At 37.7% G+C, this 12,822-nt stretch overlaps 1 protein-coding gene across 12 annotated transcripts in view; it reads left to right on the plus strand.

Annotated features, from left to right (window-relative positions):
• DNAJB6 (DnaJ heat shock protein family (Hsp40) member B6) overlaps positions 1-12,822 on the plus strand; it is a 65,438-nt gene that overhangs the window by 22,382 nt on the left and 30,234 nt on the right. For 7 of the 12 annotated variants that reach the window (XM_087948454.1, XM_087948458.1, XM_087948453.1 and 4 more), the window contains 3 exons: positions 2,281-2,412; positions 2,920-3,061; positions 5,291-5,361. In XM_087948454.1, the coding sequence (XP_087804580.1) occupies positions 2,281-2,412; positions 2,920-3,061; positions 5,291-5,361 (345 nt within the window). Of the gene's footprint in view, positions 1-2,280; positions 2,413-2,916; positions 3,062-5,290; positions 5,362-12,822 lie in introns of all 12 variants that reach the window. The other 5 variants (XM_087948451.1, XM_087948456.1, XM_026680931.2 and 2 more) reach the window with 1 other exon arrangement.

Here is a 12,822-nt window from a genome sequence, read left to right on the forward strand (position 1 = left end):
TAGTCATTAAAGAAAGCCAGGTCTACTACTACTAGTTATAGTTTAAGGTATTAATGCGGACTGATTTTCGTATTTTTTATGGTTGAAGACTTCCCTTTTATTTAATTATCCAGTGAAGCTGTTGGTCCTTGAGAGGTGTAACAGAATGTTATCTTAAGAAACTTGTATGTACAAGTATGAAAGTAAAATGAAAATGTACTGTTTCCCTTAATGTAAAAGGAGAGTTTCATGAAAATGAAAATTATTTGGATACAATGATTGGGATGACTGACCTGAAGCCAAGAGATCCACTTGAAACTAATTGTTGAGTTAAAAGGGCTGGAGGTTGAACTCTTTCATAAAAAAGAATAAATGCAAATCCATGAATTTGTTTGAAGCATCAAATATTAAAACTTTAGCTGCCTGGATAGGTACCTCTAGAAGTTGCTCATTTATTTTGCTTAATAATTAATTAATTAATTAATTAATTAATTAGATGGCTAAAACTAGAATCAGGGTGGATAAAATTGATGTAAAATAAAAATAAAATTGGATTTTTAAAAATTTAAATCAGATTTTAAAGGTAGTTTTTTGTTTTAGATGCAGTAATAATTTAATGTATTCAGCATAAAATGGCGCTTAGTTATGTAGCATGAAGCTGTATATTTTGCTAAACTCATTCAATGAATCCAAGCTCTGCAAGCTAAATAGGAAACTTTTATTTTGCTTGCAAATAATAATATTAAAGATTCTAACTACCATCAAGAATGAGTCCTTACATTTAAAGAGCACTTGTCATTTCACATCCATCATTGCAGTGCCTGTTAGTGGGCATCCACTCACCTGCCTGCCACATCCCTCACCTTGTGGCACTGCTGCAATATCAGCTGTCCCATTAAAGTGAATGGGACTGTTGGCGAGTCAACAGCAGGTCAGGAGCCGCTGCGGGACAGGAATGACAGTTGGTTTTTTAAAAATTATGATTTAAACCGAGTTGATTTAAATCAAGCCTTTTTACTAGTGATTTAAATCATGGTTTTATTTAAATCAATTGATTTGATTTAAATTTGATTTGATTTAAATCAAATCCACCCTGACTAGAATTGCATCATTTGAATGTTTATGGTAATATAATTGAAGTAAAAACCATTACAAATAATTCTAATCTTTGTATACATACTGTTTGTACAGGTAAAGCAATTTCTTTAGCAAAAAAAAAAAAAAACCCCACATGCAACCTACCTGTGGAATTCTTGCTCTTAATTAGATCCACCAATTGCAGTAACCATTTCCCCTATTGTTAATTTTTAAATTACATAATTCATCTAGGGACTGTTCAGAACCATGTTTTAAATGCGAATTTAATGTCTTGACGTCATTCTGAATATTTGATGAGATACACTTTAAACCATTTTAAAGACATGTATACCCATAAATATATTTCAGATCAGCTCATCTTCAGATATTCTAAAAATATAATAATAAACAGCTAAATTTTATGGTTTATGTTCCACTCTACTTACAGTTTGGTTCTAGAGTTTCAGCATGGTCCTATACAATAGCAGAAGAATGTCTTGCTATTTCTCTTCCTCTCTGCTTACAAGGTCTTTTTATGGTTTCATTTACTGATTTTAATACTTTTGTGCAATTTTTAAAATATTTATCTGGTTAAAACCTTATTAATCAGGATAATATAACATTCTTCATTGCAGCTTTTGTTCAGGTTCCCAAGTTCCTAAACCTACAAAAGAACATAGTTGAAGTGGGCAGTGAAACTCAAATGTCTTACTTTTTCACAGGTTGCTGTTTTCTTTCTTTTATTATAAAAATTACTCTTTAAATGCTGCAGTTCATGGCATATATCCTTGAGAGTTCTTGAAAAAAGGAAGGGTAGTGCAGTGATTAAACGTTCCAGGCTAGAAAGCAGAATATCATGCGTTCTAGTCCTGTCTTAGGAAGGAAGACAGTTGAATGACTGGTAAAAGAACTATTGTAAATTATGAGTAATACTTTTGTGTACATGAATATAATGTATTAAAATCTTTATGTGGCAATAATTATCAAATTATCAAACCTTGAAATAGATTATGCTGGAAATATATCTTAATATTTGAATAGAATTCTTTATTGGCCAAGTGTGATTGGACACACAAGGAATTTGTCTTGGCGCAAATGCTCTCTGTACATAAAAGAAAAGATACATTTGTCATGTATATCCATTATTAAATCGTTTACAACCATTTTCTTTAATTATTACAGAAATTCACCAGTTAATTCAAAACTTTTTAATTTTATTTGCAGAAGATCCTTTTGAGGATTTTTTTGGTAATAGAAGAGGACCACGTGGAAACAGAAGCAGAGGCGGTGGTTCATTGTTCTCTGCCTTCGGAGGATTTCCTGCCTTTGGGAGTGGTTTTTCTTCCTTTGATACAGGTAGGATGAACTTAATTACAATGTAGACATTGAAATGTGTGCAGTTCTCAAAAGTTTATATCCTGAAAACCTGCAAACTGTGATTCTGCTTTGGACACCGTTTATGCAAGCTAGAATTATAGGAATAGGCAGCCAAAAAAGAGTAGGAGTTGCTGAGATGGACCCAGTAATTTGAGTTTTTCATGTTTATTTCAAGGTTGAAGAGCCTTTGCTGCTCAAAAATATTACTGATTTACACCATTTGGCATCTCTGTCAAGCACGGGAATCAGCAATATTTGGATTTCCATATGTTTCCATACATTTCTATTCCTTCAAAGATGTAAAACATTATTTGGTATTTTGAATGTATTCAGAACATGGAGTATTACTTAATACTTCTCATTATTGATGAACAAATATGGTTTAAATAAGAGGCCTGATAGTTCCAAACATTGGTCCGTCCATTAATCTAAAAGCAGAAGTATGCCTTGACCAAATACATTTTGTCACTTTTTCTTTCTTAGCAGGTTTCACTTCATTTGGTTCTCTTGGCCATGGAGGCCTTACTTCATTCTCCTCCACATCATTTGGTGGTAGTGGAATGGGTAATTTCAAATCTGTATCGACTTCAACTAAATTAGTTAACGGCAGGAAAGTCACTACAAAGAGGTACAGTGATTTAAATTTAAATTTGTTAGTGAGTTGTTAATATTTCTTTTCATTCAAAACAAAACTAGAATATAGTAACTTTCACTAAGGTTTGACTCATTGTTTTTCTGTTGTGTTTGATTTTTTTTATCCTGGGGATAAGTCTAAATTAAGTTGGTGTCCCTGTGGCTGAAGTGCCTCAGATGAGCATCATAAAGAAAAAGTACATAGTGTGTTTGATTTGACTTGAAATCATAGTTTAAAAGGTAGCTCAGCTAAAAAATCTTGCAAGGATTTTGACAACCGGAGAATTAATTGCTTCAAATTTGTGGATAAAATGAAGCTTTCCAATGTAGTTTGCTCAGAAGTGGGATTCAGCCGGTTGTTAAATTTTTGCATAGTTCGGAGAACTGGCTAATCACACCACAGGCTCGCCCCACCCAACCTGCCCCGTCACTCCTTATCTCACCTTACCCACCTAGGCTTTTGCCTAGAGTCATGCCCACAGCATAGCAAAGCTGCTGCTCTCTGGCTCCCTTGCCTCAACCACGTGGCCCAGCTGATCTCTGCCTGGTGAGTCTTCCTTCGCTTCTCACCCAGCTACCTCCCACGCGGTATCTGCAGCCCAGCCTGTTTGCCTGCCTTCCCTGCGTTCCCCGTGGCCCAGCCTGTTTGCCTTTCCTGATGCCTCCCATATGGTCCCAGCGGCCCAGCCCACTTGTCTTCCCCAATGCCTTCCCCACGGTCCCCACAGCCCAGCCTGTTTGCCTGCCTTCCCCGTGTTCCCTGTGGCCCAGCCCGCTTGCCTGCCTTCCTTACTGCCTTCTCTGCCACCCAGCCCACCTGCCTGCCATCTCCTCCTCCTAGTTGCCCGCCTGCTGGGAAACAATGGATGCTGCAGAGACGGCAATTTGCTACATACCATTCCGAGCCCCTTTCCCCCCCTTGGGCTGACAAAATAAAATCCTATCTAAATATCGTGACTGCCTGCCAAGTCTTCCTGGTGCATGCTGGCAAAAGGAGTGGGGGGAAGGAGAAGGGCTGATGGAAATGCCCTGTTTAACACCACCATTGGGCTGTCTGCGCCATGATGAATTGAGATGGGGGGAAGCAAAAAGCCCACTTGGTCTGTACTTGTCAGCATGATGGCGAATCTCTCATCGGGCTCGCCGGTTCTGGCATTGGGAGCTTGAGGGTTAGATTGCACCCTAAAGTCTGTCTGCTGCTGCTCCAAGCCCGGCTCTGGCTGTAGAGGTCACCAGCGGGCGTGTTAATGCATGCAATATGCTGCCGCTAAGCTCCTTGGTTCCTCACATGAGCACTGGAAGTCCGGTATTCCTTCCCCGCCCAGTCAGCCTGCGCTCCCCTCTCACTCCAGGCACTGATTCCCCCAGCGCCCCACGTGCGCAACTCCCCAAAATATTTAAGAATTAGAGCCTAGGGGAGGCAAGGCACACTCATCTCTGTTTCCCTCTAGGACCGGCCTTGGAAAAGCCCGTCCTCACAATCAGACTCCCTTTCTTCCAGCACTCGTGCGAGGAACCCAGGGAGCTTAGTGGCAGCCTATTGCATGCTTTTCACTCAAAGGAGCCTGGGCTGGAAAATGCATGGTTGGGGCGGAGCTGTTAACAAGCTCCAAAAGGTTGCTGATACTCCAAGCCTGGGTCTGGCTATAGAGGCCACCAGCGGGCTTGGTATGGCATGTGAATGTGTGGGCGGGTTTTTCCAAAGGGAAACAGAGACGAGTGCACTTTGCCTCTCCGTAGCTCTAATTCTAAAAATTTTTGGGCGGTTGCGTACCTGGGGCGCTGGGAGAATTGGTGAGAGAGGAGAGCGCGGGCTGACTAGGTGGGGAAGGAGTACCAGACTTCTAGTGCTTGTGAGGGGAACCCAGGCTTGGAGTTTTTATTTTGACAGCCCAAAGGGGGGTAGGGAAGGGGCTCGGAATGGTACATAGAAATTGCCGTCTCTGCAGTATCTGCCCGCCTGTGCCGCCCCACCTTGCTGTAAGTGACATTGAGTTGGCCACACACACCCAGTCACATGAGCCCTCTCCAGCCATATCCATCTAGCCAGTCACTAAGAAGAACCGGTTGTTAAATTCCTTGAATCCTACAAGTCAGTTTCCTGCTCTAAGCTACCGTCTCATAGTTAATCACTATGGGCAAGATCTCTCTGTTATACTTTTACTGTTTAAAAAACAAAACAAAAACCAACACCCATTCTCTTCCGTGGATTTTTGTCCTGCAGAATTGTTGAGAATGGACAAGAGAGAGTAGAGGTTGAAGAAGATGGCCTGTTAAAGTCTTTAACAATAAATGGTAAGGAGCAGCTGCTACCCTTGGATAACAAGTAATTCATCGCACGCATTTAACAGAAATTTTAAGTTATAACAAGCACCCTTTGCGGATTAACAGGAACATTTTTTGAAGATTTCAGACGAACTCTCATTATACTATACGTAATCTAAAGTATTTTAAAATGGCTCATCAGAGCTCGTATGTCAGATTTTATGCGTTTTAATTTCTGGGACCACATGATTAGGACCATTTTAAAAATTGTTGTAAATTTCTGTACGCACTTTGCTTTATATTAAACATGATTTTAGGTAAGCCTTTACGCTATTGTTAGGGATTTGAATTGTACGATAATATTAGCATGAACCTTGCTTTTTGCTATTTTTTGTTTTTAGGTGTTGACATGTGAGCCAATTAATACTCTACTGTGAAGTTAACATTTCTGAGGCAAATTTAATTTCAAGCATTTAGCATTTATAGTGAATAATGTTAACATGTTACTGATGGTGCATTTCTGGTTTAAACAAATTAAGGATGTTTTTTTTTTTTTTTAGTTTTTGCATGATTGCTGGCAACTTAGCTTATTTTAACAAAAATGTGTAATGTTTAAGCCTAAGCTAATAAATTAAAACTATTGAGCTTAGGTATTTTGTCATTTTTTCTAAAAAGTTAAAAATGAATAAATGCTGATATTTGTGGTGCTTCTTTCTTGGGATAATACTTGTAGCTTTGATATGTGCCTGTGTAACTTGAAGGATACTAATTATATTTTGCTTTCAGCTCTTCCTGTGAGCTTTTCCTTTGCACACATTCTTTATATAAAACTTGGATTCCGCTTAATGTCAGACACAACATTCTGAACTAACACAAATATAATTTCTTTAAATTGGGTAAACTTTAACCTGATAATTTAAAAATTATTTTTTAAGACTAATAGAGGTCTTAAGTACAGTTTTATTACAGGTAGGTCTCAACTTACAACCATTCGGTAATGGCACTGAAAGAGGTGGTTTATAACCAGTCCTTGCATTTTGCACTGTCACAGCCTCCCTTTGGTCATGTGATCAAAATTTGGGCTCTTGGCAACGAGCATGTATTTACGACGTTATGTGATTGCCATTTGTGATCTTCCCAGCCAGCTTCTGACTAGCAAGCTCACTGGGGAAAGATGGATTCACTTAACAACCATGTGATTCACTTAACAACTGCAGTGATTTGCTTAACAACCATGGGAAAAGGTTATAAAATCAGGCATAACTCACTGCCTTGTTTAGCAATGGAAATTCTGGTCCCAGTTTTGGTTGTAAGTTGAAGACCACCTGCACTGTGTTTAAGTACAATTTTCACCCAGAGGTCTTAAAAACTATTTTTAATAATGCAATCGAATCTTGGAAAAACATTAGTTTGCTTTTCATTTTATCCAAACCAATGGATGACAGCAAAAGGACTCCCCCAAATTATGTTTTGTTAAGACAAGGCAACTTTACAAGGCTGCTATGATTTTGAGATACCGCCCTTTGGATTATTGCTTGCCCTTTCCTAAGGAGAGAGTGACATTCCTTGAGAAGATGGGCTTCCCTTTAAGAAATAAAGCATTCACTTACAAAATAAGGAGCGTTCAGCAGGCTTATGCTATAAGGAAATCTCAGTAACAAAATAACAATAGATAAAAATAATAAATACTAACATGGAAACACATTACCTATCTCCAGTTTATTTCTTTCAGAAGTAAGTGAGCAACAGATTTCAGATTAAGTTCTAAGCTATTCATTGGCTGTTACTGAATGTTGGTTAGAATTACTGAGATTTTAGTAGAAGTTTCAGATAAACTCACAGATCAGCTTTATCAAGTTGTAACTATCTGTGCACTTAAAACATGTATGCATACCATATGCATGTTCCAAGATTATGCTCAATCTAATGTCTAGTGACAATTGTGTTTAAAAAGCATTGTGCTTTCAGAGGGCTACCTGAAGGCCCATTAAAGCCCAAATATACATTTGTCAATGGGAGAAAATCTTTATATTAAAATTATTGGAAGTTAAAATTCTTTGAAAGAGTTTTCTTATAATAGAATTTATCTTGACTGGTGAGCTAGAAGAAACAAATCAGAATAAAACATGCTTCTGTTTAATTTTTAATTAAGTCTATGAAAATTGCTGAAGTATACCATGAATGAGCTATTTTTGTTGAAAATGTTCCTGTTTCTTAACACACACAGAACAGTTTTATATACATAAAAATTCTTCTACTAGGCAAAACTTACCAGGAAACAGAAGAGTAACTTACCAACTTTTGTGCTACTTCATCACAGCATAGTATATTCCACAATATATTCCCAGCAGCACACAGAGCAGGTTTAATATGGGCACTTTGGCTTGACTGGTGCATTGAAGTTAATCTAAGGCTCTGTGTGTACTGAAGTTCAAATATCAGAACTGTATATCAAAAATGCCAAATTATGCATCCTTCCCTCCTAATACAGTTTGACATCTTTGTTATGCAAAGTTTTTCCCCCATATCATTTGAAATTTCATCAGATATGGATTATTTATTTGCAAAGCATTCATCTCCAACCTTTAAATGAAAGCACAGCCTTAAGAGGGTTTTGTCAAAATACCTGATCAATTACTGTTATTAACAAACATACCCTATATGTGATGTTGCCTTCCAAGAACAGATATCGTCAGAATGCTGAATCCATTGCCAGTTAATTTCTGCATTTGCACTGCATGATCATAGCATTGACAAAGCCCTGGCCACCTGCTTGCCTGGCTTGCTTGCCTGACTTGTTTCAAATATATTGCCTACAGGTAGTCCTCACTTAGCGACTATGTTTGGAACTGGCAACTGTCGCCATGGTTGCTCAGCAGAAATTCATGTGATTGTGTCAGGCTAACTTCCTCTTTTGTTAAGTGAATCACTGGTCATTAGGTAAAAACATGTGACTGTGACTTACAACTTCTGCCTTCTCTATTAACTATGCTTGTTACAAACCAGTTGCAAAGCACACAAATGGCAATCGTGACTGAGAGATGCTGCAATGGTTGTAAATACACACTGGTTGCAAAGCATCTGACTGGCAGTCGTGTGGCTCTGCAATGGTCATAATTGTGAGAACTGCTCACAAAGCTATTTTTACACTAGTAACTATACAGTTGCTAAATGAGGCAGTTGGTAAGTGAGGACTATATTGGCACCTAATCATTTGGATCTAACTCTTAGTTACTAATCTTTCTGACAGTGCAAGCGGATCAGATTTTATGTTGCTTCTTTGTACAGAACATTAAATTTAACTGGATACATATGTTCTTGGAATGTCAAAGAGTGAAAGTCACACAGAGTGAAGGCATGGGATCTTTAAGGACATTTATTTGGTTCGTTTGTTTGCAATTCTCACATTCTGATGAATCTGTTGCTATAACCACATCGTGAAATATCATTTCCCAGTAACTGTTTATAAGCAAAATATTAGATTCTGCCCCTGAAAATTGCTGCTAGGAAAAGAGTAATGGGTGATATTATCCACTGCTTGAGCTAGTGAAGGAAGCATACAACTGTTTGCCTTTGATGGATTTTGATCTGATTTTGTGATAAAAGGAAGCACTGTGCATGAGTAATAGAAATATTATAGGATCTGAAGAGAATGCCTATAGTAGAGACACAATTACATCAACCAGGTTCTTTGAAGGCAAGAAGACCCCCTTCCAGGCATAAATATTTGCTCCAGCTGTCCTGGTTATTTCTTTCATCTGTAGGTCCTCCCTTCTACTTATATTTTTTTCTTCAGTTCTATCTAGTTTTCAACATATGAAATCCTTGGTTGATTTCTTGAGTGAAGCAAAATGCACTGCCTACTAAGCTTAATAAGAGGAACTAGACAGTTATTTGGTGCTCTCTGATCTTGGTTGTTTCCTTGCAGATGTTTCATTACCTTACTAGGTAACAACATCCAGATTAGGAAATAAGATTTTGATTTCTAGAGGACATGGAGTCTAATGTGGAGGGGAAGTGATAGAAGGATAACTTGTTTTTTTTCAACATTTTCTTAACTATAGCTCCAGAGGTACCAGACAAATGGGTAGGAAAGCACACTACACAAATCCTCCTTTCTGTTTACATCTTCCACCCATATTTCCATTACAGTACATCCTACTCTTTTCTCCCAGTAACCCAATTGTATCAAATTCTATAGTAAAAAGTTACTGTTCGTGAACAATCTTTCATACTGTGTTGATTTTTTAAATCTGAATTTTGTCCTGCCTTTACTGTTTTATAAAAACTCAAAGCAGTGAACATACATATTCCTATTTTCCCCACAATAACAATTCTCGCAGATAGTTCAGGCTGAGAGAAGGACTAACCCATCTGGCTTTCATGCCTAAGGTGGGACTTAGTTGCATCTAATTCTATTTAAATACCTGAGGCAAATCACTTATTTGTCTTACTAATTTCAACTGAACTTACGTCCATTTAACTTGAATGGACTGCATCCAGCCTGTTATTTATCACTGTATTTCAAAACACAGTGTTTTGGCATTATTTTGCCTTCAAACTTAGGTAAACTTCAAAATATTTTATGGACAGCTACTATTTTGATTTAAAAGTAGTCCCAAACAGCTGCTACAATCTATTTTTTTTAATTTGTTCTACTTCGAAATAGAGCTTGCTACCTTTAGTTCTGATACTCGGTTCTGCTATTCCATTGTCTACATTGTGAACAAAGTGCAGTTCTTAAGTGCATTTCATTAACCTGTCTTTTATCCAGTTGCTAGATTGAATGCTTTCGTTGTAACTTTGGATTGATTTCCGACAAGGTATTGCTAAATTGTTCGGTTTTTTTAAAAAAATGGGGTGTTTTTTTTTTTGGTAAAGGAAAAGTGTTTCTGCCAATTGTTTAAGAGAAAATTTTTTCGTTGTTGAATATTGTTACATTCATATTTGGGCCTTTTTTGTTCTGCCTGCTGAGCTATGGTTGATTTGTAATTGACAGTAATTGTAATTGTGTCAGTATATTTCAGTTACTATGCTGTAATGTATGTCTGGAGTATTTCTGTTGGCTGACTTATTTGCAGGATTGTGTCCTCAAACTCTTTTTTAAGTTGCTTAGCTTCAGTTTCTTCATCTGTAAAATTATTTTACTGACTTTAAAACATCTCACTGATTAATATGTGTTTAATAAAATGTATCAGGTTATATAATATCATGACAAAAGACTTTTGATTTAATATAATTTATTTATAGCACTTATTCCCAAGCAGGGTATTACTCTATGAAATATTAATTTAGCTTTTAATTGGGAATATTTTGGACTACTAGATCTCAGCTCCAAAAATCTGACCAATTGTTAGACAAAAGCAAAGAAACTGTAGAAATACTGTGCTATCCACTTATCTGGTTTTTGCAGCTCAAGTCTGGTAGTTCTAGAGGTGTTGAATTACTATCTTAAATAAGTAGAAATTCTTATTAGAATCTCTTCTGGCTCCTTTGTTTGGCTATCTCCTTTCCCCCCCCACTTTTGCTTGCAATTTGAAACTATCATGACAGTAGGATGCTGATGAATATTTATTTGATTGGTAGAAATAGCCATCTGTGCCTCAAAAAACTTTCTCACACAAAATAATAAACCAACATAAGATCCCTGGTACCCAGGCATAAACAATAACCCTGGTAATAGGGAAAAGCACACCAGCAGAATTCATCTACTATCTGATCCAAATGGCTAGGTATTAAGCCTTCCAAAAGGCTAACTTGGATTAAGATCACTTATTTGTTCACTTATTATAGCTACAATTTTAGACAAGTGATTGTGGATGGCAAACAATAATAAAACAATTAAAAATTACAATATCATACAAAAGCAAATAAGCCTGGTAGCCAAAAATTATGATCAACAGAGTTATAAATATAGCAGGAAACAAGGACATTCACACCCTTGGAATCCCTGGCCATGGCACACAGGTCTTCAAGGTCTTAAGGAGAGGTCAGTGGAGTTGGGGTTATCCTAATTTCTGGAGGGAGAATGTTAAAGAGGGCAGAGGCTACAGCAGAAAAACATCTCTTAGTACTTACCAGCTGACATTCCTTGGCTAAGGGATCCATAATATGCCCAACATACTGGATTGAATTGGTTGGATAGAAACAGCTGGGAGAAGATGGTCGCTCAGGTAAGGTCATCCCAAGCTATGAAGGGCTTAAAAAGTGACAACCAGAACTTTGAATTGCACCTCAAACCATATTGGCAACCAATGCAGCTCACGGAGTAGTGATGTTACATATGCTGAATGTCTAACACTATTAACTGTGCAGCCATATTTTGCATCAGTTGAAGCTTCTAAATGCTTTGCAAGGGCAGCCCCATGTAGACTGTGTTGCGGTAATCCAAGTAAGATGTCATGAGGCATTAGTAAGGGTGAGCAAAGAAACGGGGGAAAACTAGTGCTTAACCTTAAGATGCACAAAGGTCCTCCTAACTATGGCTGCCACCTTCTAGCAGGAACTATGTCTAGGAAATTGTGCACTGGGTCTATTTGGAGCAGTGCCACCCCATCCAGGAGAAAGAGGTAGAAGAACCTTGTCACTGGAAGGCCCAAAGGCCTAGTAAAAGCCCATTGCTCCTCATCCAGGCCTTTACAGCCTCCAGACATTGGAAAAAGACATCCACAACGTTGCTCAGATGCCCTAGGATGGAGATATAAAGCTGGATATCAACAGCATATTAATTATATCTCCACTCAAATTGTCAGATCAATTAGTGGCCTCACATTGATGTTAAATAGGAAAGGAGAGGGAACTGATCCTTGGAACACTCCACAAAATAGGGGCCACAGGCTGGCTCTCTCCCTTCTATCAACATCAATTGAAACTGACGCATGAGCAAAAAGGAGAATCAGTGCGGTATATTGCTGCTCACCACCAGCTCCTGAAGTCTGTCCAAGAGAACACCGTGATTGATAGTATTGCTGAGGGGTCAAATTCAGTCCTGTAACCTGGCCTGAACCCTGAGAGGAAAGGATCCAGATAATCTCTTACATTCTTAAGTCTACATCAGAAGACCTTTGATTAATTTGTTTTCATATTACACAAATGGTTTTTGCAATTTCCAAAAGAATTTTACCATAGGGAATGGAGAATTGTTCTCTGAAGGAAAACTAACACAAGCGCATTTCTGGCTTTTTGTTTCTTGGATCCTAGCCACTGCTTTCTGGACACCTTTTTTTAAAGCACAGAGTTATTTTAGTTACTCTGAAATTTGGTATATCAAGCCTCTAGGAAAAATATACATATTTAATGAGATGGAAAAATAATATTTGGTAAAGGCTGATCAAGATAAATAATTTCACTCATCATTTAGTATTCACAAAATACTACGTCTTGTCCTAACCATTTTGAAATTGCCAGTAATTTTGAATATTCACCTGGGAATAATTCTTAAATCGTCATTAGCAAAGACACTATTTTAATCAAGTGTGGTGTATAATTTTA

Source organism: Notechis scutatus, chromosome Z (genome assembly GCF_049901735.1).
Source record: "Notechis scutatus isolate UNSWTSFEM ecotype Mainland chromosome Z, rNotScu1.2, whole genome shotgun sequence".
Classification (NCBI taxonomy): Eukaryota; Metazoa; Chordata; class Lepidosauria; order Squamata; family Elapidae; genus Notechis; species Notechis scutatus.